Here is a 27,520-nt window from a genome sequence, read left to right on the forward strand (position 1 = left end):
CCACATAAACTGAGTTTGGGCACACAGCTGGTCATTTTTAAATTGGGAAGTAGCTTACTTAAAATAATCACCGTAAGAGGACGAGCTCGAGGGCGGACGTCAGTTGGCTGTTAGCAGCCAGTGCCTGTTGGATCCAACAACAGCTCGTGTTAGGCGAGGTTGTTAAATTATGGCATTAGTTTCAATAAAAGAAGCAAGCAGAATGAACCAGCATCCGAGTCCATCGTCACAGGAATATTACTAAAAATCATGTAAAAGTTATAATGTCTCCAGCTGATCCAATTAAGAGTGACAAGAGATGAATCTGAGTGCTCCGGTTAGAGAACATGGAAAGGTATTCCATTTGACTTGTTTTATAATTGCGGTCTGTTGGCAAATACACACAATGCTGCACATCTTTGGGTGTTTATGGTAAAATCAACTTGAGCTGCGTTATGAGGAAAACCTGATGCTGGAGAGGCGTTCACTGACCGCTCACAATGTGGGAAATTTGAAACACACTTAAAGCACAACAACTTACAGATATGAACACAAGAAAACATAAAGAGTTCAGGAAGACAATTATTCTCTTTTGCTATATTTTTTACATTGTTGCCAAAGTGTTGGTGCATCTTACGTATGGTAACAGAGAAAATACAAGAATTTGACCCCAAAATTAACGATGCATCCTATATATGGGTGCATCTTATATTTTGTGAATTACAGTAATTAGTAGTATGCCTTGGGTGATGGGGACTGCTAACGTCCAAATAACCTTTGAGTCAATACAGATGTTCCTGACTGATAACGATGTCATCTGATTATAATGATTATCATTATTATTATCTTCCCCCTTCTCCTCCATGTGACAAGTGGCAACCAACCATGGAATTGTTCAAAGAAAGTACGGCATGAGACTTCAAATGGCTCTAAGACTAGAAAAAGAGTTGATTACAAAAGTACATTGCCTACTGCCCAGTCGCCGTCCTCGTGACTAACATTCCATTTGAACCATTCAAGTAGAGTCTTTAGTGCAAGTGAGACCTTTTGAAAACTCACAGTAATTTTCACAACCCCTGTATGAATCTATTCGTGGATATTTTGAACTGAAACTTGTCACCCAAGAGTAGTAGTTTTGGACAAGTAACAGATGAAACTGAGTCAAGGAAACGTGCAATCACAGGTGAATCACGTAATAAGCGGGCACTGATTAGCTGGCATTGTGTTTGGCATAACCTGGTTCCTGTTGTGGGTGGTAGGGAAAGTTCAGGCAGAAGGAAAATGGCGGAGCATGTTAGAGTTGTCGATCTGATGCATGATAAATTTAACACAAAAAAAATTCCAACAGCATTTTAGAGTGATATGTATTCTTTGTGAGAAGGGGCTTGCTTACTGCAGAAGCATCTTGAGTTTAGTCTACCACATCAATGCAAAGCACCCAGTTGTGACTGTTCCCACAGCTAACGCCAGCATTAAAGAAACTAATGAAGTTAGCCATAGTAAAGCTCTTTGAAACAAACTCAAGAACGCCACATGTAATCAAAAAAGTAATGATCTGACGATTGACAAAAGGACAGCCTCATTCCTCATGATGGCCGAAACAAGATATTGCCGCTGGCATTTGGGACTAATCTCAAATACTGCAGAAGATAAATTGTCACAAATGCATCTGTTATGGTTTGTTAAAGTAAATAAATGACTGAAACTACTTTTTTGTTGTTAGGGTTGTTTTTTTTCTGCCCTAATAACACAATGTATTCAAATAAAAAAAACAAAAAAACAAAAAACAAAACAACAACAAAAAGAAAAAAACAACTGAAGGTTATTTTCCCAAAGTTTTTAGCTTTGATTAAAGAGACCAATTAATTAATCTTTCAATGTTTTAATCTCTTGAAAGCGCTTATAATGTAAGTTACTACTTATGGTGACTGTTTTTTGTGTAATGCCATAATTACTTAAACTTTGCTCGTTTTGCAAACGTTTAGTACAAGAATTATTTTCAGCGAATAAATAACAAAATAGGCTTATATTTTTTGGGGACAGAAGAAACAACTATTAACAGCAGGATCCAAAACTCACACTGCAAATAAGTGCTCAAGTACGCGTCTGCCAACGGAGCCCGTACACGATGATGGGCAAAATCGAACATGTGAATGGTTCCCTTTGAGCAAGGGGACACAAGGCATCTGCCAGTAATGATTGTGTATTATTAGAGCTGCAGCACGAAACCTGCCAGAGGACATCAGTCCCTCTATGAGAGGCAGGAGCATCGGAAAGCCATTAGAAACACCAGTCAATTACAATGCCCAATGGATAGATTTTGCAGTCAAGCGTGGTTAAGCTCAACATAAACTAATGGGGAGTCTTTAAATGAGCTTGACCTGCATATGATTTTAATTAGCTTTCATGCCCCAAAGGCTTCCATTAACTGTTATTAAAAAAAAAAAAAAAAAAAAATCAATAGCTATTGCTGTAGTGCAAGAGTTTAAATGCTGTCCGGACATTTCACAGATTCACTCTTGATAGAAAGAGTGAGCAGGAATCAGTTCATCGGAATATACGTATTGTTGTTTACAAGAAGCATATTGATCATTTCTGTCTGTATATAGATGTCTGGTTCAAGTTTGTCTTGGGGCTGTCCCAAAGCACATTTTTGTAGTGAATCTTCAAAGTTGTGAATGTACACTTGTGCGGTCTTACAATGATACCATGGTACATCCACTAATGAAATGAATTTTTGTAACATTAATTTTTCAGATGTAGAGGCGGTTTTTGTAAATGGCCTCACCCATTCCAAGCCTAAATAAAATACTTTGTTATAAAATCTTCTCACGGGTCAGATTAAACCCGTTTGCGGTCCGGATGTTTGACACAACGGGTTTAGGTCGTTTTATTTGTGTGTTTATATTTCATATTTCCAGTGATCCAGGCATCATTTACAAGTCCACAGGAGCAATAATATTTGCTCTGGGATCATTTTGAACATGTAAGTTTACTTAAGTTTAGTTTAAGGTCATGCAAAGTACTTCCTGTATGTTCTTCCTAACGTCAGATGCGACAGCATGCTAGGTAACTAGTTATTCAAGAGGAAGTGGCCAGCAAAGTGGTATGCATATGTTTTTATGTGAATATATACAATGTTGGCCGTAGCTAATGTCAATTTTATGTTTTATACACCAACAATTTCACCATGCGTACAGAATTTCCTTTGGTACCTAGAGACAATATTTGTCCAGAGAGGCGTTTCGTAATCTAAATGTTTTCATCACAAGAGGCACCATTCATGTCACTTCTATTTGTTTTTATGCAAATGCGTTACAATGAATATGATTCAGCTTACTTCTGGTACTTCTGTAGACATACTTGATCAAGAAAGCTTTTGAGTGCAAGAAAGTTGAAATTCGTGACATGAATAATCTGCTTATCACATCCAAAGCTTAGTCCTCATTACAGAACATTTCCATCCACAGCCCATATGGTCCCAGTCGACAATCCAAAACATGTCATTCAAGTGATAACGTTTTGTATTTTCAGAGTAATGGTAAATAATGGGTTAAAAATGTCATTGAAAGGAAATCCAAGATTTCAAGGTCAAGCTAAAAAGAAAGCATGGAACAATGTTTGTCTGGCAAATAGAGAAAGAAGCGAGATCTTCCTTGCAGGTCAAACAAGGTTTGCTTTTCCCTTGATTTATCATGAAGGTCAAGCTTGTGCAAGCAACTGTCAGTAAGCAGTTCTCTAAAATGCCCCCCCCCCCCCCCCCCACCTTTCTCTATGTCATCATAAACTCCAAACTCCTCCAAAAACCGTCATATTGTCATTGTGTTTTGCAGGGAAAAACTGCAAGCTTAAAAAAGTTCTCGTGTCCTTGGAATCCATTCAAAGAATCAATAACTTTCATTTTAAGACTGCTGCCCGATTGCTGTGTGTTAGCAAAATATCTAAAAGTATTTAAAAAAAGAAAAAAGTCAAAAATTACATCAGCTTCCTAATGGAAACACTTTATTGGGTTTAATAGTTATTTGACCTTGTAAAAAAAATAGAACTAAAGAAGCTGTAAAGTTACATTGTGATGGTTAGGGACCATAACACTCTTACTACATTACATAAGACCGTTTTACTGAGCTTTTTAATTATTTCATTAATATCATTTGATGCCCAAATACAGCTGGGATAGTCTTCGGCATGTCCTACTGAGGAGAAAAGATTTGGAGAATGGGTAAATGAATATTATTTGTTTTCATCATATATAGCCTAATTTGCATGATACATTGTTAATTGACAATGCTTTTCCTTCCACATAATTTACAGAATTATATTTTCATTTCCATTACAATTTCAATATACAGTGTTCCCTTGTTTTTTATGTTTAATGGGAACTTTAACAATTTATCAATAGCAACCAAATAAATTAAGCTCATTATTTGATCAAATATATATCACCACTACTTTAATATGGATCTTAAACGAACATTTGATTAATGATAGTGACATGGACAATTCAAGAGTGTACTTAATCTTCCATAAAACTGCAACAACTCCAAACACCAATATATCTACCCGATGCGTCTGCCGTCAAATGCAATCCACAAGAGAATAACTGGCTGTGACCCCAGTGACACAAGCGAGCTGTCAAGTGGATCGAAACTGGGACAGTTTCTTGCGCACCTGCAGTCCTCCCCTGCTGCGGTGGCGTCTCGAGGATGACCGTGAAAGGAAACGCCTCATGTTGCTTTGACCTACCAGATGGTCACTGCAATAGCCATCTAAACAATTGATTATACAGAATGTACATGTGGCGTACAAGACATTTACAGGTAATTAAAATCTAGTTACACAAACAAATCACAAAAGCCGGTGAGGAAGAAAACATTCAATTTGTAAATAACTAATACTGTCAGGGAAATACAAATTTGAGATTAATTGATTAAGTACTGGAAAGTTGGGCTATCATTAAAATATTTTCGTACGGTGGCGCACCCTAAGCCTTCGATCTTCCTGAAAAAATGACAGTGCGCCTTATAATCCAGTGCGCCTTGTACAGCGCATAATATTTAATTTTCTGATTGTTTATGAATAAAGTTTGACTGCCTTATCCGATTGTTTTGTTGACATTCCTTTTAGCGCACCTCACCCTAGTGGATGCATAAAGCAAACCATGCCACTACTTTCACTTCTATTCTATGCGCCTTATAATGTGGTGCGCCCCATGTAAGAAAACTGTTTTAAAATAAGTTATTTAATGATGCACCTTATAATCCGCTGTGCCTTATAGTGCTCATCACACGTGACAATTTCTGGGAAAAACCCTCATCCATATATATTATTCAAATATGTTGAGTTGCTTCTGTGGTAAGCAAGCACCTTCTTAAAAAGAATGCTGATCACTTTTCCTTTTTTTTAAATTAAATTTACCATTTATTGAACCAGCAATTCTCAAATTTGTCATCTTTCTTCTGTTCCTGAACTTGTCCTACCCGCAGCCTACCAGGTTATGCCGAAACACAATGACAGCCAATCAGTGCACACCTAAGGTTGTGATTTTTTTTTCCAACACCCAACAACTCAAGCAAATGAAGCTTGATGCCTAATCAGCGGACAAAAAAAAAAACAAAATTAGAGATTAAAAATGAGATTAGCATGATTAAACACAATGACCATGATTAGTTGATCGCAGTGAATGTAATTCTGACACCCGTTATTTTATTTTATTTTTTTACTTTGGGGTAAGAGAATGTAACATGGCCGCCACAACAACATCAGAAAGATAAGGCAACTTTGACTTTGGAAGGTCTTTGACTTGAAAATCCTGAAAGCAGCAGCTCTTGTCAGATAAAGTCTGCTCACCAGCCACTCACACGCAAGGGTCTTCCCGGCCTTTAATAAAGTCCCAGTTCGCTGCTGATCTCTCTTGTTCCCACTTAATGGGGATGTGGAGAAGAAATGACATGTGGGAAAGGCCAGTAAAGCGGGCCAATACCAGCCCACAATGATCAATACTCATTTGTCCTCCACCCTGCTTTCTCCAAAAGGTAATTAATGAGAAGAAGCAAAGTATTTGGCGACTGACAGCTGACTTTCTGCTGGATGCTTGTACCAAGTTCACATTTGTCATGCTGACACTTCAAGTACTTGCAGTGTTTTTGTTCTTCTTCCTCTTCTAAGTAGGAAAAAAAGTGATTCTCCAAAACACTGGCTAATGTGAAACAATGCACATTGACAGACTTTAAATAGCACATAAAATGTGTAAGTATTTTGCAGTCTTCATTAAATCAATAAATCAAGAGTAATTTTGCATAACTTAAAATGATAGGAAAACACCTTATTTTATTTATTTTATTTAAGTTATAAAAATATTTACCATCATTTCATTGGTCTGGCCCAACAGTCTTTTCATGTAATCAAAAGGTATCCCCCCCCATTTTTCACATAGTACTTTCCAAAAACCATCTTAAGTCAACAAAACTATATATTTTACAACATTATAGTTTTTGGTTGAAATTTGACTGAAACATTTAAGTCTAGTTAATCGAATGATTATGATTAATACTTTTATCTGTATTCCTAATTCATTGTGATTAAAAAGTTTGACTGACTGATTGTTTTGCTGACATTTCCATTTGCACAGCTCCATCTAGCGGATGCATGATGCAACCCCAGCCACTACAGTAGCTTCTATTCTATGCGCCATATAATGCCATTTTCCCTATATATGAAAACTGCTTTAAAATAGGCTTTTCATTGAAGGTGTGCCTTAAAATCCGGTGCTTCCTATAGTGCAGAAAATACACTACATTATTTGGGCACGTTGGTTTGCGGGCGTAGCTTTAAATTTTGGAGCAAATGGTGAAAGGAGAATCCCTTTACATGAACTGTAAACAGTTAAGATTCTTAATTTAAATGGCTCGATAAAAATTGAAGTATTTCACAGACCAAGCATCAAAAGGGGCTTTCTCATATATATACTGTAATAAGAGAAAGACATTGCAGACTTGCTGGAGCAGAACACACAGCAGGTAGAGGGGCAATGCATTCCTGTGGCGCTTATTTCCAACAGGGCAATCTGCACACTGCCCTGCTGTCAAAGACCTCCTTCCCTGCTTGAAATAGTACCTGCTATATACAATACAGTACATGTATAATATCATGGTTTCAACTTTATTATTTTCCATGGAAAAAAGAAACACACTGAAAACATAATGCTGTGGTAGAGTCCAGCCAGTTATCACTCAGAAAATGCATCTCCAGAAGTTCACAACAGATTAGAACAATTATTGACCTGATTATATCTTTACAGTAAAGCTAAACTCTACTGAGCATATGATTTTTTGTCTCTTCAAAAGCTGTTTAAATGTAAGCAATGAGAGGTGTATTTGGGTTTGAGCGACAGCCATTATGCACGGTTTGATAAAGTGAGGCTAACGCACCTTCAATTAGAAGCGACTAAAGCTCTGCTGCAGTTGATTTATCTAGCTTGCACACGACAATGGGCTACATACTTGGGAGGATATTCAACCCAAAGATTGAAGGGACGCTGAAACTTCAGAGAACATCCGTCAGCTGCGCAGAACAATGAATCCAATCACTCTGCGTTAATGAGCCAATGCTTAAAATAGTTCCTGCTGTGAGGTGAAGTCAGGGGAAATTATCTTGCAGGGGGAAGCCTACTGATAAAAGTCTGGGCATAAATCATTTTGTGGGCTAGCTAGAAACGGCTAATCTCGTTTCTTTCAAAACTCCCCACCTGTTCTGAACACTGCTGAATAGCAATCCTGGGGGGGCAGGTACTTTTTATGCTGACGAGCGAAACAGTGGAGGTGCAAGGAGCTCAGAGGACCGAGTTCACGATATAGAAGACCACACAGGATTCAACTTGTGAGAGGTCCGCTATAATGCTTAACACACATTGAAAAAAAAAATCCATTACAGAAAAGAGGTCAATGCTAACTGTCCTTTGTCTTGTATAAAATGCCGTGTAATAGATTTTCCTCTGTTGATAAACAGATAACCCTTTTTTGTCCCTAAAAGTTTGTGCCAACCGTTTGACTTTGCTCGCCTAATCAGATGGGACACATGATAATCAGTCGAGTATTTGTGTGCCGCAGCCTGAATTTTAATAAACAGTAAGAAAAGCGATATAGATCAAGCCCTCCCTCTCGTGCGCAGCTGTGCTAATTCATCCCAGGGATTTCTTACCCTGAGAAATTTACATTATACTGAGTGAACCAATTATTTATCAAATTAAATACTTTCAAATTTTATGATAGTTGAAACAAACAAACAACAGCTAACTTAATGACAATTAATACCAAACTTTGAAACAACATACAGAAGATGTTGGAAATCAGGAAAGGGTATAGTTATGATTTAAGGGCTGTAGGATAGTTGAAACAAAAAACAGCTTACTTAATGACGCTCAATACCAAACTTTGAAACAATATCCAGAAGATGTTGGAAATCAGGAAAGGGTATAGTTATGATTTAAGGGCTACAGGTGATTTAAAAAAAAAAAAAAAAGAAAAAAAACATAAAGCAAACGTGTATCTGTTGAAGGGGTCAATTTATTGAAGCGTTATGAAATAGAACTTAAACCATGTGAATTCGTGGCTGTAATCAGATTTAAAAATATAGTATTAGAAAAATACAAACAATGATGCATGAATGGAGTAAGAGCTTGTATAACAGTTTAAAAGTCACAGGTGAAAATTTAGAAATATGTTTGTCAGCAGTGTAAAACGTACACCCAAGTTTAATCTATCCCACGAGAAACTTCAAAGTGTTTATTCACTTTTTTTTAATAGTAATAGTAATATTTCATGATTTCCTCTTTTGTTCTCAAATTTTGAAATGCGCTTATATGTTCGATAAAATAAAAATCTTGCCATGCAAATTCACTTGAACGCAAATGCTCATACAGTATAATTGCTTTGTTTATTTACTTTGTCCCCCCCCCGTAAATATTGTTGGTAAATATTACCAACAGGTCATCAACACTTGAGAAAAAGTGCCGAAGGGCAAGAAATGGGCAGGGGGCAGCAGATGCCCCAGGTCAAATACGTTCCCCTGAGATGAGCACAGAGAGCAACACCTGCTAACACACCACAGTTGCATACATTTATTATATTTATGTGCACTAAGCTGCAGGCATGAGCTAACATGAGCCCTCACTTGTTTTTAATCATGATTTTTGTATTGTTTTGTAGTCAGAAAATTGAAATTATATTTGATACACTATTAGTTATCAATATGAGAGACTGGAGACAAAAAACACAATCTGAGTCAAAACTTGGTTGCATTAGCTCCCTTACCCGGTCCAGAGACTGCCTCCCCACCTTTGCCCTTTATTTTCCTCTCATGCAGGGAGTGGTTTACAATCCTAAACAAAATAATCAATCTGCTGTTGTCAAGCAGAGTTGGGCTTTAGAAACGTAATCAACGGGATCTGCCGGCAACCAAGTTACTCAACTCCAACAAGTCGAGGACCTTCCACTCTGTATACAGAAGTGGTTCAACCTGCTTCAACACGTCAAAGCCAAATGCACATGAAATCATTTTAATCGACTTTCTATCCGAGAGTCATTCACTATAGGAAAACTAATACTTGTAAAATGTTACGAATGCGTCAAAAATTGAAGCTGATGAGAAATATTAGAGTTCTTGATCTCCTGTCTGGTCTTCCCTTCTATTAAACCTTTGCGTTTCAGGGTTATCAAGTTCCTTTTCTTCCCTGCACCCTTTCTCTCTCACTCGACGGCAGAACCCGGGTTGTGATCCAATCACAGACTAGCTGCGGCAATCACTGTCTGCTGATTGGTTTTATAATCCTCACTCGGGATCTCAGATGGGTGAGAATCAGCTGGCTGAAAAGCGCAGCAGTGAAAACAGTCATATTGATGTGTTCACTCTCGCTCTCTCAGACAGTGACCCCCCCAGCCCTTGAATCTGTATTACTGTTGCTTTCCTTCTTTTCCAGGAGCACTTGATGAAATAATAACATTAACGATATCATATACGTACATATTATATCCAAAGGCCAAATGTGGTTCATAGTATTGAAATAGAAACAACTCTTTTTCAAGACTCGATATTTTGCCAATTCTCACAAGTACTGTACTGTAATTCCCCAAATGTAAGACGCGCCCTGAATTTTGGGGTAAAAATCAGGTATTTTCATTGTTACCGAGTATCACATCTACAGTACATATACACATATTTTCTTGTGTTCATATCTGTAAATTATATATTTGTTGCGTGTTAAATGTGTTTCAGATTACCCAGAGTGTGAGCGGTCAGTGAATGCCTCGCCAGTGTAACTTTGCACTCAAAGCAGTTGTTTTTCTTTCTCCTTGCCGCACGGCTTGAGTTCATTTTATCATAAATACCAAAGTTGTGCACCATCCATGTTTTAGCAAGTTTAGAATTGTGTGTGTGTTGATGCCAAAAGACTGCAATAAATAACCGGTGCTTTTATGGCTCACGAAATATTTCCTCTTAAATCATGAACACTTAATGGATCATTAGCTTCACTAAGGTCACGGGCATGTTTTTACCGTGTAGTTTATTAGATTATTAGCGTGGGTCCTGGAACCACTATCTTTCATACTGCCTCTTGCATTATTGAATCCTCATTTCTGAATGAAGTATTGGGGTGTTTGGGTGTCACGTTAAGCCTCATACGGAGTGTTTCATCCACGACCCTTATTGTGTGTTCTATCCACTATGTCCTTGGGGAACATCTGTTAAGTTGTTCAAGGACAAACAACTTTAGCTGCATGTGTGTCTTGGTGAATATCAAAATTAATTCCACAGCTGTTTGGAAGCGTTCCAATAAGGATTGAAAGCTACAGAATTTTGACCAAAAATGGGCCTGGAATACATCTAACAAATAATTACAGACATTACAGAGCTAGTCAGCTGTGGACGTGTGATGATTTCCCTTGCTGTTGTCGTATGGCTGTTTGATTAGTATGGGCGGCATTTATTCATCACGTTTGTCGTGATTTCTTTGAGAGGGATAACAAATTTACTGATATCTTTTTGAGCTTAGCACTGCTTTTCTTCATACATATGTCCCGGAATGAAGATCACTTGTCAGAACTTATTTCAAATGGTTTTGTTCCCCCAGAATAAATTAAAATTAAAAAAAAAAAGTCCTGGGAGTGAAAAACAGACAAACTTTTATCTCCCGATAGTTCATTTGCATCACAACTGAATTAATCACATCCAATATTTTTGAAAAGGTGTTGAACCAAATGATCAAGATTCACCTCTTCAAATTTTATCCGTGGTGAGGCACATTCGTCTCCCTAGATTTGAGACTGCTCCCCCTTTTTACATGACACTTCAAACACTTGCGGGGGGAAGAATTGAGCTTGACTGATGAAAACACTTAGAATTTGTGAATTGCGTCGAAAACCGTGAAAACTACGCCGGAACATATAGTGCTATGGTGTATACAGGGGTCCCCAACCTTTTTATCACCATTGCTCGAGATTTTCATTGTGGACCGGTGTGAGGGGTCACACCGGCAGTTGGGGACCTCTGCTGTATACTGTACCGTCGAAAACTATGCTGAGTGCTCAGACAATTTACCCTCAGTTCACTTGCGGGGAAGAAAGATTATAGAAAGCCAGACAGCCCACTTCACATATAGAGACACACACTGCCCCCCATGGGGTCAGAAAGATAAGCTGCTTTGGGAAAAGGATTCACCTTTCACTTCCTGTCAACACGGCCAAGTTGTTGTTCCACACCGCTGACTCCAAGTCTTGGCCTCACTTATTTCTTTGCTTCGTGACCACCACCTTCCAAAATTCCATGTAAATATACTGTATTTTTCGGACTATAACCCTAAACTTTATTTTGATTGCCTGCTAACATCAATGTTCTATCTTCAACATACTAAACATACCTGCATGTGTAGCACCAACATATTTATAGAAAATGGAAGGATGAATATTTTCATCCATTTATTTAACGCCGACAGCCACACTGCAGTTTCATAGCAGTTAATGAGCATAATCAATACGTAAATAGTTTCTTCTTCAGTCTCCCTTTGTTTCATTGTTTGATTATTTTAGTGAACATAAACACACATAATTCATATTTATAGTCATACATATGCACAATCATATATATATGCATCAAATTTGCATGTTAAATACTATTATACAGTACAAGATGTTATTCAATTTATAAATCATTTTTAGATTGTCAATAGTATATTTTTCAAACTTTTTTTGAGCACAGCCATCAATTCACATCTTTTCAGTTTTATTTAATGTAATATATATATATATATATATATATATATATATATATATATATATATATATATATATATATATATATATATACACACACACACACACACACACACACACACACACACACACACACACACACACACACACACACACACACACACACAAATCTTTTTTTTTTTTTGACGACAATTTTTTTTCCAAGTCAAGTTCAAGTTTTGGCATTAATATTGTTATTTATTTTCCCATTTATCCCTGTCAAGATCCCAGGAAAGTGTATTAATATTTGATTATGTGTGGCATTGATATTGTTATTCATTTACTTTTTTTTTCCCCCAGTCGAGATCCCAGATAATATTTAGTTAAGTATGGCATTCTGGAAAATAAACACTCATTTTCAGACAACTCTGCAATTGTCACAAGTTCTTCACTGCCCACCATCTGAGAGGAGTAATGTGGTTCTTGGATGAAAACGTTTGAGGACCCCCTCCTGAAATTATAGAATAATCTATCCCCCCTGTTTATATGAACTGAAATACAGGGCTTATAGCCAATACAACTCAGGCATTCAGTCCAAATTTAAACCAACACAATATTATGTTAATTACGCTCCATTAAGTTTATGGCCAATGCAATATGAGTTGCAAATTGTTTCTTTTCACAAGCACAGGTTGGTCCATTATCTACTGTAGTAGCCACAGTGTCTAGTAAATGCAGCTTAGCCACTTACTAGCTGTAATGGATTCTATAAACACATTAAAAATACAAGTAACTGATGAATAATTAAGTATAATACAATTTACTGCTTCTGATAACAATGCTTGAACTGGCCTATCATCTAAATCAATTTTTCACTTTACTTGGCGCAATGGAAAGCGTTACTGTCCTTCACAGCCTCTATCAGCAGTATAAGCAGCCGGATGAGACGATATTATTTGAATAAATATTTCGCAAAGCGTCGCGGCTGCTGATGAGTGAATCGGCCGAGGTTGACTGTCAAAGTCAAGGACACATTGACTGTGAAACCTTCTGCTAACAAGACTGTGTAGCCTGTCGGGATTTACTGCCCACCAAGCATGCGGTGTGCGTTTGTGTGAGTTACGCGTGTCATCCATCTGTTGCACAATCACACACCGCCCAATAGATGGCCATTTAATGTCCAAACACACATGCAAGAACTAAGTAATGTCTTTTCTCCGTGAGAATGTATTCAGATAGGCGACCGCAGGCCAGCTCTAATGCTTTAATCGTGTGAGAATAAATAATGTATAAGTTGTCTAAATGGAAATAAACACACAAGTGGAAACTGTGCGCACCCCCACAATTGTCCAAGAGTCATTTAAGAAAAGTTTCTCCATAAACCAAGGGCACAAAAAAAAGGTAAACAAATGTTTTAATGACTTTCCGTTCCATTTTCTTTGCTTCAATATCTGAGAGGTAAGCTACACGCCGCAACATCGCAGCTTTCATCTTTTCGCTCCAAATACCCTGATTATGCCGAGATGATTTTGTGTTGTTAAAACAAAAGGCCAAAGTACAGCAAAATAAAATCCTTGAAAAAGAAAAAAGAAGTTTGCCTTTTGATTCTTGCCTGCCAACTTGTGCATCACAACTCCATTAAGCACAACATTTTTTTTCCCATACACATTTAATCTTTTTATCATGCCATCATGCATTAGTTTATTTCAGAAACCATACAACCCTCTTTTCCTTCTTACTCCCCTTTCATCATCTACCTAATCCAGGGATCCCCAACATTTTTATCAACACAGACCGGTCAACACTTGAGGTTTTTATTTGACATACTAATGGGAGCTCTCAGCTGTCGTTTCAAAATGTACAAAAATGTACACAAATTGGACTGGTTAAATTAATCGCATAACTGAATAACAAAGGCAATTCATTTCGATACAAAACGTTAATTAGATGCAAATGAGTACTTTTCAATGCAAAACCTTTGCATATGCCAGTGCTTCTCAATTATATTTTGCAAAGCCCCCTCACTTTCCGCGCTGACTATAAAAAAGATATCTATAGAAATGCAATATAAATCAACTTTCAACAACTGCTTTTTTACCTTTTACTGCGTTTATACAGGTTATAGCCTCAGGTTAGTCTAAAACAGAGAAAAAGAGAAAACTATTTGCTCTCCCCACTCACTCTAAATATGATTATTATCCAGAAAAGTTGTTTAAGTACACCTAAAATTGTATCATTTTCAACATTTAAAAAAAAAGAAGAAAAGGCAATATTCATTTCCTTTTTATTTTCAATAATTGTTAACTTCTTCTTTGCAGCCTTTTTAGATGTTAATTTAAAACTGAAAAAAGTGCATCAATGTGCAATACATTCTTGAAAAGTATTTATTTATATTTTTTTTATTGCAATTACACTTCACATGGCAAAAACAAAGCCCTTTCCCTGGGGTCATCTGTGCACCCCCTTCGGCATTGCCCGACCCCACTATTTGATAAAGACTGGCATATGCTTACACAAGTTTAATATTAATCATAGTTGTTCAGGGTTCAGTTTGACTGACTGTGATTGCTGTCCTGAGCAATTGTGATATCATTTTCAATGGACAGCAAGTGGCGAAATGGATGCTGTTTGAGACTAATACAACTGGGCGGATTTTGCTGGTTAAATCATATTTCGAAATCCAAATATTAAGCTAAATACTATTTAGACGAGTGGGCCGCCTTGTAACATTTTGACAAATAAATTTGTGGGTTGACGTGAAGACCTGCAGTGTAAATCTGACTTCAGATATCACATTTTAATCCAGATTTTTCTCTTCTCATCTACTATACACATTTATTTTGCTTTGTTTTTTTTTTCTAATTCATTAACCCGCAATATCCCCCCCTTCTTATCTTAATGTGAAGCTTGCATGGAGGCGGTACATAAGTTTCTGGTGCCCTTCAACACAAGCCTACATTACAACTGCTGACTGGACTAGTTTACAGTGGCAATGACATCAGTTATGGTGGCACAACTTCTGTTCTAAAGGTCATGTGGCCATATGTGAGAAGTGTTGCTGTCATCACTATGCCACTCGCTCTGAAAATACACTTCAGGAATTGTTTGGATTTATCTAAGCTTTTGGAAAGAACATGAAAGCGTTTCATCAATACGCTTAGCGTTTTAACATATGCCCTGCATGTTCTACCGTTGATTCATTACTTCCCAGCCGTGTAATGGTTTGGTCCTAAAATAGATGTATGGTGGCAGGGAAACGAAGAAAAAAAAATTGCGTGCTTCATTACTTGGCCACTTGTGAAGCAATTTTTGTAATGGCGCAATTGTGTAGTACGTTTTAGGTTAAAAAGCGGCACGGCGAGTTTATGATGTGAGTTTGTGTACTCGGAGCGCTGAATGATGGATGTATTCGGTGTCATATTGCAAAGCTTTACTTTCTTGCAGGTCTGTGGTGCAGGGTGCCGTCCTGCTGTCTGTTTATAGCTGCTATACATCAACTGACTTTCAATGATAATCACCGATGATGCTGCAATTCCAAAAACGATTTAGGTTATTACCCAACAAGCCTTGCCTGTTTGATGTAGTTGCAGTTAGCAGCATGCACGTTGTATTTTATTGAAGGGATGGACAGAAAATTCGTTCAATTAAAATTTGGGGCCGTAAGTGGCCCAAAAGTGCATTTGGGGTTTTTGTCCCTGAGACAACTTTTTAATAACAATTTTTCCAATAAAACTTTAAAAACACATTTTACCATTTGCTGTTGACGGAAAATGACATACCTGTGCTCAGGTAATGACCAATCATGGCTCAGCTTATGATTGTCCCAGAAACCCAGAAAACAGGAGAGCTGTGATTGGACGCACCAGACAACGCACCAACACTTTGGCAACAACGTCAAAACTATTGCGAAACAGAAAAAAAAAATCTTACCTTCCCAAACCCTTCATATTTTCTTATGTTCATATTGATGTTTGTTATGTTAAATGTGTTTCAGATTTCCCACATTATCAGCAGTTGGTGAATGCCTCGCCAAGGGAAGCTCTGAATGTGCTCGAAGCAGTTTGGACTTTTCTTCGCGACACGGCTCGAGTTTATTTTATCATAAATACCCGAAGTTGTGCACCATCCATGTTTCACCATGTTTATGATTGTGTGTACATGCAAAAGACCGCAATTATTAAACAAGTCAAATGGAATACCTTTCCGTGTTCTCTAACCGGTACACTCTTGATTGAATCAGATGGAGACATCATCATTTTTAAATGATCCTCTTGGTTTTAATAATATTCATGTGTATGAATAAGGATGACTCGAAGGTTGGTTCAGTCTGCTCACTTCTATTGAAAATAATGCCCTAACTATCTCAGCTAATACAAATTACTGTTAGCTGCAATAAGAACTGGCTGCTAACAGCCAACTGATGTCTGCCTTCTAGCTCGTCTCGCTACCGTAATGACAGGTAAGAATACGACCGATATAATAATACAATACAAAATAATAAAAATATAATACAAAACTCGCCTTAGATGGCTGACAGATCAATCTTTCTCGAATGGTGTCACATTAAAGAAAACATACAGTTTTTGTGAAAGACTTCTTTCAAAACAGAAGAGCGTGTGAGATTTTAGAATGTAGCGTACCTCGCGGGATCACATCCAAGCAAGCATCCAAGGATTAACTCTTGACCTCAAAGAGGAGAGTCAAGACAAGGAAATCCACTGGCGAGTAAGCACATTTGCATTAAAAGCAAAAGAGTCCAGCTTCACCTACAAGCATATACATTTTTTTCATGTGTTCATTTCCGTGTGTTATACAGTATATTTGTTGTGGGTTAGATTTCCCACATTGCGAGCTCTCAGTGAATGCAGCCCCAGTGTAACGTTGAATGCGCTCAAAGCACTTGTTTTTCCTTTTTCTTGCGACGCACCTCGAGTTCATTTTGCCTTAAATACCCAAATTTGAGCATACTTTCCCGTGTTCAAGGATGCACACGGACGTTGGTTCCGTCTGCTGGCTTCTTTTACTGAAAATTATGCCGTAATCATCTTAGCTAATAACCGTAATGGTAATTTTTGTAAGTAACCTTAACATGGCCAAAATAAAAATGCACATTTGTATGTCAAAACTTTGCTTGTGTCGAATTAAAAAAAAAAAAAAAGTGCCTTATATTTGGAGAATCACGGTATTTGATAAGTCTAATTTTTCTTTCTGGCCCTCCCTCCTCTTTCATTTTACTTTCTATTTCATGTGTTTGTGTCCAGCTTCAAAGGTGGCCACCATGATTGCAGGTGCAGCAAGATGTACAGTGCAGCAGGGGACAGCACCCACGAGATGAAAAGAGAAAGGGGTCCCGGAGCGCGGAGAGCAAGGTCACATTGAGGGTGAACACCTTCAAAGCATCATAGATTTTTTTTTTCTTTTTTTTAACACCAAAGCCAGGGGGCATCTTTGGTTCTCTGGCAGCTTGCAAGTGAGTGCTGAGCACCCGGTGTCACTGGTTGTCCCAGACAGCCACAAGCTAAGGTGTAGATCTATTAGAGGGGAACCCAGCACCGGTCCAAGCTAAGAAAACACATTTTCTGCAAAAAAACATTCATTGCTCACTACACAGCCACAGGGATTTCTTTCACAAGTGCATCAAACACCTGAGCATACTACAATTTCATATCCAACCTTTCCCTGAAGATACAGTCCTTCCAAATAACTGCAAGTCACAGCACAGAATCATTACTGATGCGACAGGAAGGTAGATGTGGAAACTGATGTTCCAACAGAAAAAGATTTTTTTCCCCACAGAGTTGCTCAGATGCCTGCTTTTAGTTATTCGTTTTAATTACGGCACACACACTTGTTACGACTTTGTTTAAATCATCCATTACAATGATCGTTAGTCTTATTGAAGTCAAGATTTACTTTTATGTCACGCAAACCTATACGGGGCCTTTGAAAGACAAGAATATAAACTCATAACTTCTCTGGCCTATACATCCCCATACATGGCTTTTATTTTTGTGGCACAGTGGAAAAACATGCCAAGTGTGTATCCATTATAGCAATAGATGTCCAACATATGGCCCGCGGGCCGGTTCTGGCCCGCTAATGATTTTAAACTGGCCCGCAAGATGATTTTGTAATTTAAAGTAGAAAGAGGAGATGAACTTTTTTCACATTAAAAAAAACAAAACACCTTGGTTATGGTCTTTTAAATTGTGTCCTCTTTTGGTGACATTTTCTGAGTTTTCAAGCGAAAGGTCCATCCTTCACCCTACCTGGAAATGAGACGCTATTTCCTTCCATGTTTACAGCTACACCATCTGCCTCTCGAGGGTGTTTCATCAATTTTTCATAATTTGAGAAATCGATTTACAAGAGTTGCAGCAAGATGCATAACTTGAGTAACAACAAAAAAATTACCTTGTCCCCAACATGTCTTTTGAGACAACAAAAATGAACACAAACAAGCTAAAGCATATTTGCTGTGAGGGTTTTTATAGCTTTAAAACATGTATAAGAATTGTAACAAGAAATAAAGATTGCTTCTTTGCAGATTTTGCCTATCGCAGGTTTAGAACATAACCCCCACGATAAACGAGGGACCACTGTATATTTTGATAAATAAATAAATCTCTATAACATGAGATAAACCCTTTTTTAACCTTTAGCCTTTTGGCTTTAAGTCGAGGCTGCACCGTAATGATGCAGTATAATATATTGGAAGGACTGTATGCTTACAATACTTACACATGGCTCAATCATAAATGGATGTGGAAGAAAATGAAAGACGGGAAAGAGAAAGAAAGAAAGAATAGATAAGGCAAATTACCAGGATAAATAGTTTGATAAATCACCAAGGAGGCAGAGAACTGTCGAACGCATTCATCTTGCCTGATTGTTCCGTCCTCTATCTGCGTTAACAGAAGGCATAAGGGCTGTGCATGAGTATGTGTGTGTGTGAGAGAAAAAGAGAGCGAGAAAAAGACAGTCAGCGAAAGACAGGGTGTATATATTTTGTGTATGCGCGTGGGAGAGACATGACAATGTTGACTTGGTGCCCGATAATTCGTGTCCACACAACAAGGTGGACACATGACATTCATGGCTTGACACTAAATATATTTCCTGTACATTTCCATATGCCGTACATAATTAAAACTTCCTGGGGGTGGATTTCCTCACTTAAGATGCCAAGGGCATGTGTTCCTTACAGAGAGGCTGATAAATCAACTTCTAATAAGCCAGCTACCATGGAGGTTATATTTATGGCCACCCACTAGCCAAGGCCGGCGGTTCGAGTCCAGCTTTTGCCTCGGATGCGCCTATATGCATTCTTGGGAGAGGAGAAGACCATTGCATTTACATCCAGATGCTACTGAGAATTGTATTGTATCTTTTGATCAACCAACGCGACTATAACTCAGGGTAGAATTGGAAACACTGCTGTCCCTTGTTCAGAATAAAACATTTTCACATGTTTAGAAAACCTCCTTTCCTTTGTTTACGGGAAGGAATTTTGCGTGTTTGTTCAAGTATTAGGGAAGCTCTACTATGTGCCACTGGCTATTACACTGGCTATTACATTAGTTTGGGAAAACCGCGCCACATTGAACATATCTAATGGCGTGAGAAAAGACAATGGACAGGAAAAAAAGGGATAATGTGGGTCTCTACTATTATACACACAGGCTTGGGGAGAACATGCAAACTCCACACAGGAAGGCCAAGGTGAGGTGGATTTGAGCTCGGGGCCCTGAACTGAGAGGCGGATCTGCAAACAACTCCACCACCAAGCCGCCGGTGACGTAAACATCACCTCTAAATAAAAACAAAATTATTTATCAACAGTAATTTGGGACATTAATTTTGCAACAAAATGTGCTTTTGTCTGGCAATTTGATTAAAAATTGACATAGAAATCTATTCTAAAAACATTTGAGAGTACAGCCTTAGTTCCTGGTAGTATATGGATTTTCCATGGTAAATGTGTACGGTGAAGAGTGACATAGCAAGCCATGCAGTGTTAAAGATTTGTTTTTGCTGCGATGACACACCGTGTATGTGGCAGACATCTTCGCACCTCCACAGCCGGTGGTGGAGACACTAGCCAGATAAGAATTTACAGCTTAGGACTTGGGTGGCAAGCTAAACGGATATCGTGCTTGGAGGAAATGTGGCTAAAGGGACCTGGAGCTCAGCGCTTCATTCAACCCGGCGGTGATCGCTATTGATTCGTTCAAAGACTGTCCCCACGCCTCGGCCCACCCCAACCAGTTCATCGGAGCCCCCTCCGGCCTTTCAACGCATCTAATTTGTACGTCTGTTGTTGTTATTAGTGTTTCTGCAGCACAGCGCTTTGCTCTCGGGCCATGGACAAACCGCTTTATGATGCCGCGCCTAATAAACATCATTGAGATTTTCCCTGCCTGGTAATTAAGTGTGGGGATAATTTGTCATAGTTAGTTAGAGCACGGTGCGATGCCGGGAGAGGTGGCGCCGAAGAGGAGCCTGGTGGCTGAGAAGGCCAGCAGTTTCCTGCATTCAACTCTTTGATAACTACGACTGCAAATTGATCCTGGCGCATGCTGGGCTACAAGGCAGAAAGCCATCACAGGTCACGGGAGATATGACGATCTTTAATAGAGTTTGACTTGAACAATCTAGTAAAATTTGACAGTAATGCTTTTGGAGTTCCAATTAACAATTCATTCTGCAGACGTGAAAATGCTTTAAAAAGTATACACAACATACAAGAAACGGCCCGCGGGCCGTATGTTTGACACCCCTGAAATTAAGGCTTTTTTTTTTCTTTTCTTGCCCCGGATACCCGCTTATTAGTGTACATGTCAAAAAAAAAAAATGTCGATAATTACAGCAACAACTGTTAATGCGCTGCTTGACCGTAAAACACATCAAAACGCAGTGAGAAAACTTCAAAGTAAAATTCAGTTTAACAAATAATATGCAGATATTAATGCCCTGCTATGCTATCATTTTAAAGTTGTTCTCTGCATCGTTGACGTGGCGTAACAATGTGACTAGACTCCCTACTGCAACGGTTGCTCCCAATTACGGATCCAAAGAACACAATGTTGATCCGAAAAGTATTCAATCGCCAATTTGGGGCCTTAGCAAATGATGGAATTACACCAACATTGATACATATGATCTATTGCCTGTGTTTACCGGTGGCTTGGGCCCAGTTGTAGCGGCATCTACCATAAATTAGCTGCTAGCTAGCAGTGCTTGATTGCTCCTTGTACCTTATGATGACAGAAACAATTTAATACTTCCTTAAACCTCACGCACCACCTGTGCAAGAGAACACACATGCTGGCCTTATCCACGTTTTTTAGTTTTGTTTTGGTTGTGGAGCTAAGGAGGAGAGATTTTGCTATTTAAACAGCAATCTTTTTGAGTGAGGGAACTCGCTAATTAGTGGGAACCAACTGGGATCTTAACAAAACTAAAAAGCGTCATCAGTCGGTAAATGACTAGTAAGTGTAAAGCGCTTTGAGTACCCAAGGTAGAAAAGCGCTATATAAGTGAAAGTCCATTTACCATTAATAAATTGTACATAAACTCCAAAAACTAGTCCCACGCATATCATTTTACATGGATTTTATACAGATATTTATTTCTTTCCAGCAACGTATTTCTTTCCTTGCATCTCCAAAAGAATGATTGGAGTGTGAAGAAGCTGTTGTGACACGGCGACTGAAAGCCTGACCCGTCTCTGATTGCTTTCAGTGACATACACAATTACCAAGCTGCTTCCTGCGATTAAAGACCCTTGTATTTCTAGGACATTGACGTTTCTGCGCCCGCCATCTTTTTAAGTCTTTAGTCTTTTATTCTTGCGTATGTTTTCCAATTTCAATAGTACTGTCTTCTTTCAGTCAGCAGATCCACATATGACCGACCAACTAATCATGGTCATATGGCTCAATAGTATATACAAAGGGGTGTCGAAACCTTTTCCAGTGAGGTCTACATACAGAAAAATAGGAAGACATAAAGGCCACATACTTCTTTTGTACTTTAACTAAAAAAAAAAAATCAATAAAGCAAGCATTGTCTATATAATGTACTGTCATTATTTTTTTTAACTGCTACTTCAAGGATTTTTGTTCAAGGTGAGTTATTTTTTCACACTTTTAATAGTTTCATCAAACATTTTTATTACTTTAAAATAGCATTGCATACCATGTCAAAATGTATTTTAAATTCTTGTGGCCTGCGGCATATGCTAAAATTACACTTATATATGTAATACACTCGGTGGTCTCTTTTTTTCAGTGTATATAAAGTATGCATGTCAAAGCGATGGAGTTTTGCGCATATACAGATGAATATCTCACAGCATACAAAAAAGTTGCGCTTGACAGGAAATTATCACAGGCCGATAGTTTCTGTTGTATATGCAGAGTACTAAAACATTGTTTGTGTCTGTGAGTGTATTTGCAAAGAAACTGATTACAGCCATGACAAATCATACATGATGACCTCACTGGCAAAAAGCATTTACCAAAAAGCGCCATCTGCTTTTTAATAAAGTCTAATTTATCTTTGGCTATAGAGCATAGTTATTGGATTATATCAGAGTATGAAAACTTTTATTTCGAAAAACCTTATATTTTGAAAACTGTCCAGATACTCTTGGATTCCTTTCGGTCACTTGAGCGCCAAAATTTCCCTCACAAATAAGTTAAATGAGTAATAAACAGATGTCTTTGGGACAGGGGACGGAACCAATCAATAGACTGGTGACGAGCCTACAACTTCAAGGCAAGTTTAAGTCTTTGGTGATAAAAATATTGGGGAAGCCACTATTACCTGATTCTACCAATGTCAAAGAAAAATAAGATCTTTTAACCTACAGTATATGAGTAGCAGATAACTGCAAAATTACATACACATCCCAACATTGTGGAAAGGCATACTGCTATAAACAACTTCTATCAAAATAAATAACCGGCCCCAGTCCCAAGCCACTTAAGAGCAGGGAAGGAGCCTGAAGTTCCTGATTCCACTGGGATCATATCCCCCAAAAGCTATTCAATCAAGTCAAAAATCAAAACAAACACGCCTATAAAAATTACACCAAAAACGTATCGACCTGACTCCAGCTCCCTAAAGCACTTTAAAAAGCTGTAGCTGAGCATATTAACCTAGTGTATATTAGCGTTGTCTTACAGCCAGGGGACTTGCTGTGTGTCTATGCATTGAACTTGGGGAATCTTAATGAAATAAAAAGGCGAGGTGTGACATTATGTTTACCTGCAAAGACTGTGTGTGCGTCCCTGGACACACACAGAATAATGCATTTAATGTGTTGTGGCTGTATGAGAAAATGTGTTTTTCCCCCCAACTCCCTGAACAACAGAGGAGCAGAGGGTGGGATGAAGCCAGAGAACAAAGACGACAGAAAAACGTACACTGGAGAAGAACACGAGGCGGGAAAACACACACAAACGCATACACACGCAAAAACTGTGTTTGCAAATTACAAATTAAAAGCCTGTACATTCTACACACTACAGCATATCCCACAGGAAACATAGGCCTTTCAACATAAAAAACTCTTATTAAACGAATGCAGGCAGTGAGAAAACACTCATTAATTTTCTGCCATTATTTACAGCAGTGGCTTGGGAAAAAAAATAGATTGTCCAGCTGAACAAATCGCCTTGCCATTTTAAATCAACTATACTAAAACTTGTGCTAGCATAAATCTACAACCAATAACGATTATGCATTTAAAAAAATGTAAAATGAGGATTGCGTAGTATGCTTGAGACTTCCTTCCTCCACATAAATGTTTTCCAATATAATCTGTTAGAAATCCATATTGATTCTGATTAGCACAACAAATCAAATGTGACTGATATTGTTAGTGTAACATAAAGATAAAATATGACTAAGAAAAGTAAATTAACTTTCTGTATGATTTATACGTCCTGATTTACAATAAATTAACTGTTTTATACGTCCTGATTTACAATAAGTTAACCGTTTTAGCGGTAAAGTAGCAAAATTGTATCAAGCAACAGTGTGCCACAAATTATTCAAGCAAACGATCCTAATCATTTGAATCAGGTGTGTTAGATAGGGGCCCTCAAGGACTGGATTTCAACACCTGCGGTTTACAGTGCAAAGTTACAATCCGATATTTTCATTTGACCAATTTGAAATGACAACTACCAGGCTTGGTCAACTTCTTCCGCCACAGCCTTACTCCTTGCACTCTCAGGAGACACAAAACGCCCCCATATGAGCAGCAAATATTTTGGCAAGAATGGCAACGAAAAAAAAAATGACTTGAAAGAAACCTTGAGAAGATCTACACAAAACAAACGCCTTTCTTCCTCATATAAAATAATGTCTGAGAAACCACAACAGGTGAATGGGACAGAAAATAAAGCTGGACATTCACCTGCAGAGAAGCGAGCCAACCAATCAAATGGCCTTGCAGTGGCAATATCCCCATTAAAAGCTAATGAGGTGTTTCCCTGGATCAGGGTCTGTGCAATCCATCAAATCCCAGAGCAAGATTTATGTTTGAGTTTTTCTGAAAAATAACAAAGACACTGGAGCAAAACAGGCCCTCCTGGGTTTAGACAAACGCTTGTCTGGGTATGAAGTTGAGAGTCAGCCCTGTCACTGACCTCTGCTTCCCTTCAACTAACCTCTTCCATTGGTAAAGACGTGACATATGCTTGCAATTTTGGAATAAACTAAGATAAAAAAAATACTAAAAGGTACTTAATTGTTGCATTAGTCAGAATTTATTCAATTACAATGTAACTAAGAGCTTGTTAGAGTTTAGGCTACGTAATTGAACATCTGCTTTTGTATCCTATTAAGAGCGTAACACATTTCTTAGAGATGCTGAGTCGAGGTGTGATGAATCCAGTTAAAAGATAAAGTAAAGGTTCACGTCATGTACTGTACAAATTTATTGGAGGTAAAATGTTAATTGGATAATCGACAACTAATCAATTGATGATTATATTTGTAATCGATTCATTGATCAGCAAGCTAAAATTTTCTGTCGTTTTTCTAAGACATGATAAGACATATACTAAAATACACACGGTAACTTACACTATAAAGTACAGTTTAGGTGAAAAATAACCCAAGTGTAAAAAAATAAAAGAAAGTCCCAATATTTGGGTCAAAATTACCCATTTTGAGGGTTGTTGAATGCAAAACAACCCAGAAATGTGGTCAAATGCATGAAAAATTGGATCGAAACGGGATTTTTAACCCACCCTTATTTTAGTGTATGTATTCTGTCAGCATAATCATTATACAACTATTAACAAGGTAGGTTGAGGGACACTACGGTGGATATAAACTGTTTTCAGATACTTAAATATTAAATTGATATTTAAGTATCTGGGATTAAGTGTCCAAACTTTTAAAAAACGTAAAAATACGTCCTTGGCATTGATTGAGTTAACATGAGTTCGAATAAGATGCTTTCTTCTTGCACACTGCTCATCACATTTGTGTTGTATACGTTTATTACGTGTGTTTTGTCTTCAGACGTTTCATTTTGAAAATATTCCTTATCCACCCAAAAAAGATGCAAAAGGTCATAATAATGCTTTTAAAATGATTTACACTCACCACCCTGATCGGTGCTGACGGTAATGATGGCAACCTGTCGAGGGAATGAGCTCATGTCTGAGACGCCGTTGAGCGATTCGATCTCAAAGGTATAATTAGCGTGCGCTGAGAAGTCCATGACGGTGACGGAGGCGCTCGTCAGTCCTAACGGTTGGGGCAGGAAACGCAGCTCCTCCTCACAAAGCTGACAGTGGCCGGGCGCCGGACCGCAGCGTTTACACTGGACGTTGTAGGTGAGATCTCGGCGGCCCCCGCTGTCACTGGGGGGGGACCATTCCAACATCAGACATGTGTCATTGAGGTTGAAAAGTATGTTACGTGGAGGGGAAGGAGGACCTGTGGAAAAATGCAAGGAGAACAGATAAATGAGGTAGTTATTTAATTACCGTAAATAACTGAATTTTACTTTGTGGATAGTAAGATAATCGATGGCTTTAAAAAGTTGTGATTATGAAATTACAAGTATTTTGATAAATGATGACATCTTCAGTATTTATGCCTAACTGGAAACTCGATGGACTGCATGTGCCCCGCTCCAATGTGAAATTGTGCCCCCAGTCCCAGTGCCCTTAACCACTGGACAAGTAATGTACGTAAGTTGCATCAGCATTTTTTGATCGGATTTGGGTTATTATACTTAATTACTGCAATTGTTTCTAATCGAAATGACGGACACTGATTGCGCTCTAAATAAGATACATCTTCAACAATTTTTAGTATGAGCTGAACACAACCATTAGAAAAAAAATGGCTGCAGTGGACTAAATACCACACAAATTTTAACAACTATTGTTGAGCAAAATTTTGACCACTTTTTTTATTGTCACGCACTTGTTTTGAAGGACCATTTTTGGACTGACCACAATGGAAGAGCAATAACCCATCCCAGTTTTCAGCAACCATTTTTGGACTAATTTTACACCATACTGGACAGGCCATAAAACAACCCAGTTTTTAATGACCGTAATTCAACAAATATAGGATGCACCTGTGTGGACCCACCTATAATTTCGGGGTCAAATTCAGGTATTTTCTGTTACTGTGTACAGTACAACAAACACTTTGGCAACAATGTCAAAACTATAGCAAAACAATAAGTCTCATTTTACTAAAGTCTTCATATTTCCTTGTGTTCATGTCCGTAAGTTGTGTATTTGTAGCATGGTAAGCTAAGTGTGTTTCAAATTTCCCACATTGTGAGTAGTCGTGAACGCCTCGCCGGTGTAACTTTGAATGCGCTGGAAAAAGTTGTTTCTCATTTTCATCACGACGTGGCTCAAGTTCATTTTTTCACAAATACCCAAAGTTTCGCACCAACTGTGTTCCACCAAGTTTATGAATGTGTATATGCCAAAAGACCACAATTAAAAACGAGTCAAATGAAATTCTTTTCCGTGTTCTAGTGCACTCTTGATTGAATCAGATGAAGATGTCATAACTTTTACATGAGCCTGTCCATTTTAGTAATATTTGTGTATGTGAACAAGGATAGACTCGGACGTTGGTTCAATCGGCTCACCTCTTATTAAAAATCATGTCATAACAACCTCGGCCAACACAAGCTGCTGTTAGCACAAAGACTTATATTTGGGGAATTGCGGTATTTCCGTGATAAATCAAGTATAAGAAGAATGGACCCGATTTCACACAAAAAATACCATGGAAACAAA

General features: G+C 38.2%; 1 protein-coding gene across 2 annotated transcripts in view; it reads right to left on the bottom strand.

Moving 5' to 3' along the window:
• Window positions 1-27,520, bottom strand: part of LOC148423921 (ephrin type-A receptor 6-like) — a 119,768-nt gene that overhangs the window by 25,625 nt on the left and 66,623 nt on the right. For both annotated transcript variants that reach the window (XM_088414542.1, XM_088414541.1), the window contains exon 5: window positions 25,851-26,186. In XM_088414542.1, the coding sequence (XP_088270668.1) occupies window positions 25,851-26,186 (336 nt within the window). The remainder of the gene's footprint in view (window positions 1-25,850; window positions 26,187-27,520) is intronic.

The sequence above is a fragment of the Hippichthys cyanospilos genome, chromosome 5 (genome assembly GCF_059441005.1).
Source record: "Hippichthys cyanospilos isolate Australia breed blue-spotted pipefish chromosome 5, RoL_Hcya_1.0, whole genome shotgun sequence".
Lineage (NCBI taxonomy): Eukaryota > Metazoa > Chordata > Actinopteri > Syngnathiformes > Syngnathidae > Hippichthys > Hippichthys cyanospilos.